Consider the following 2,360-nt stretch of genomic DNA (forward strand, 5'->3'; position numbering starts at 1 on the left):
GGGGGGGGGGGGGGGAAAGAGGTGCCAGCACATGAAAGATCTGAAAAGACCTGATAGGACTTGAGCGACTGATCAGCAGCCTCTTTACGACCACTCCCTGATTTAAATTCAGCCAAATATCGATAGTAGTCTCCCTTCCTGTTAAGAAAGGAGGATCACAATGAAAGATCCATACTAGAGTTTAAACAAAAGAAAGAAATAGGCTAAGATGGGCGAAAGAAATTAAATATTACAAATTTTGATAACAAAAAGTTTCAAGAAAATCATGACAATTAGAAAAGGTATGCTCAAAATAGAAAACAGCATCCCTCATTATGATTTTAGGTACTGAGTTACCACAGGGACTGCTTTTTCATTGATCACACCAATGAGATGCGAGGTAGGAAAATTTCAAAAGTGAGCTTATTTTAGTGGAAGTATGCCTTGGGTTGGGGGTTCGAGTTGGAAAACAGCCTCTCCATGAAGCGGGGATAAGGATGCATATATTATGACCCTCCCCATACCCCACAATGGCGGGATCCTCATGCACTGAGTACACCCTTATTTTAAAGCCTTGGGTTGGGTTCTATACATGTTGGGCCGTTCGTCCAAACAGGTTTTTTTGTAATTGACCAATTTAATAGGCCTATCATATGGGTAGAAGCTGGGATATGAGATTAGTTGAGTAGGATTAGTTTAAAGTCTTTTTTATGTAAGAAGTTAGCCAAGTCAAGTCGTAGAATCATTAGAAATTTGAGTACATATTATATTCTATGTCTATGTTCTATTTTTAGAGTCTTAGTTCGAGTAGGCATGTCAAATAATAGTCTAGTTTGACTATTACAATAGTAGTTTGAATTCAAAATCAGTTTAGGCGTGTTACGGAGACAACTTATGAAATCTATATATATATATATATATATATACCTAGTGCCCTATGGCCTCAGACACAAATTTATGAAAAATAGCTTCAGTTCTTGGAAGCTTGTGCTACTGTGGATTCAGTGGCGTACATGGTGGATTCAAAGTGGAGCTTAAATGGTTTCCTATCCTACTTATATTCCTTCATTTCTATCTTTCTCTCAATCATAAGTCAAATTTTTCATTCTCTATACCTTACAACATATTTGATTTTATTCAAGGGCTCAAGTCTGTTCTGTTGCAAATAGCATACAAGTTACTGTTCTGTTTTGGCTGCAAACTGAAATTTAGATCCCGTTACAAGTGCTTTCTGTGTTTCTATTATCGGTTCCTTCTAAGATTTCTGGTCGATTGGTTTCTATTATCTCTTAGTGGCACTAGGATTCTTCCAGATTTCTCTATCCTGTTCTTATACTTGGCCCAAATTCTGAAGGCTGATTCTGTTGGTAGAATAAAGAAATTCGACGGAAGTTTTGGTCTGTTCTGAGATTCCAGGGTTCTGTTATTAAATTCTTCCAAATTCTGGTTTTGCTTCTCTTATTTCGATCCAGTTGTGAGCTAGTTTCTGTTTAGGAAACTTGTTTGCATTAAAATGTCTTGGGTTAAAAGTTAATGGAACTCTGATTATCTCACTGGTAGGACATGAATTTTGAATCCTAATCCTCCTCCACATGTGACAAGGAAAAACCATGCAAGCCAATGGCGGCTTCTTCTCTTCTTACCCAAAAAGCTGATCCTCATTTCAAGTAACTTGATATACGCCATAAAGAACACAAATAATCTTTATCGTATCCAATAAGACATTGGTAAAAGTAAAATTCAATGAGTCGAAGAAAAAAAATAATTAAAAATAAGCTTCTCACATCTTGTAGTAGAAAACCGTTGATTCTCCAGTTGACGAGGACTGGAGGAGGTGTTCATCAATGACAGACAAGATGTCATTGCAAATCTTTGAAAGCTCATCCTCAACCCTCTGCCTGTAATTCTTTATCCTTTTAACATTTATCTCATTTCCTTTCGTCTCCTCCTTTTGCTCAATGGAAGATAATATCCTCCATGAAGCCCTTCTCGCCCCAATCACATTCTTATACCCAACAGACACCAGATTCCTCTCCTCCACTGTCAGTTCCACATCTAATCTAGCAACCTTCTTCATTGACTCAACCATCTCTGCAGAAGGAAAGCAACAAAACTAATAACACCATCTTTGACAATATTTATCAAAAAGAAGAAAACCATCTTCCAAAATAAATGAAAGTGTCTAAGTTTCTTTTTTCCTTACACTAATTTTATTAAATACATTACACAGTACATGGTAAGAACAGTAATTTCACTATTAGTATATTACAGATGGCTACCTCAATTTCCAGGCTTAAAAACAGAGGTCAAACTCAGATTCCACTCCAACCTACTTTCTAAGAAAACTAAAGGCTCAAACCAAAAACAGGGGGGGGGGGGGG

General features: G+C 37.1%; 1 protein-coding gene across 1 annotated transcript in view; it reads right to left on the reverse strand.

Moving 5' to 3' along the window:
• LOC122073842 (14-3-3 protein 7) overlaps positions 1-2,360 on the reverse strand; it is a 7,555-nt gene that overhangs the window by 2,997 nt on the left and 2,198 nt on the right. Inside the window, exons 2-3 of the mRNA XM_042638505.1 lie at positions 1,764-2,070; positions 51-138 (exon numbers count right to left, since the gene is read on the reverse strand). Coding sequence (XP_042494439.1) covers positions 51-138; positions 1,764-2,070 — 395 coding nt within the window. The remainder of the gene's footprint in view (positions 1-50; positions 139-1,763; positions 2,071-2,360) is intronic.

Source organism: Macadamia integrifolia, chromosome 3, assembly GCF_013358625.1.
Source record: "Macadamia integrifolia cultivar HAES 741 chromosome 3, SCU_Mint_v3, whole genome shotgun sequence".
In the NCBI taxonomy this organism is placed as follows: domain Eukaryota; kingdom Viridiplantae; phylum Streptophyta; class Magnoliopsida; order Proteales; family Proteaceae; genus Macadamia; species Macadamia integrifolia.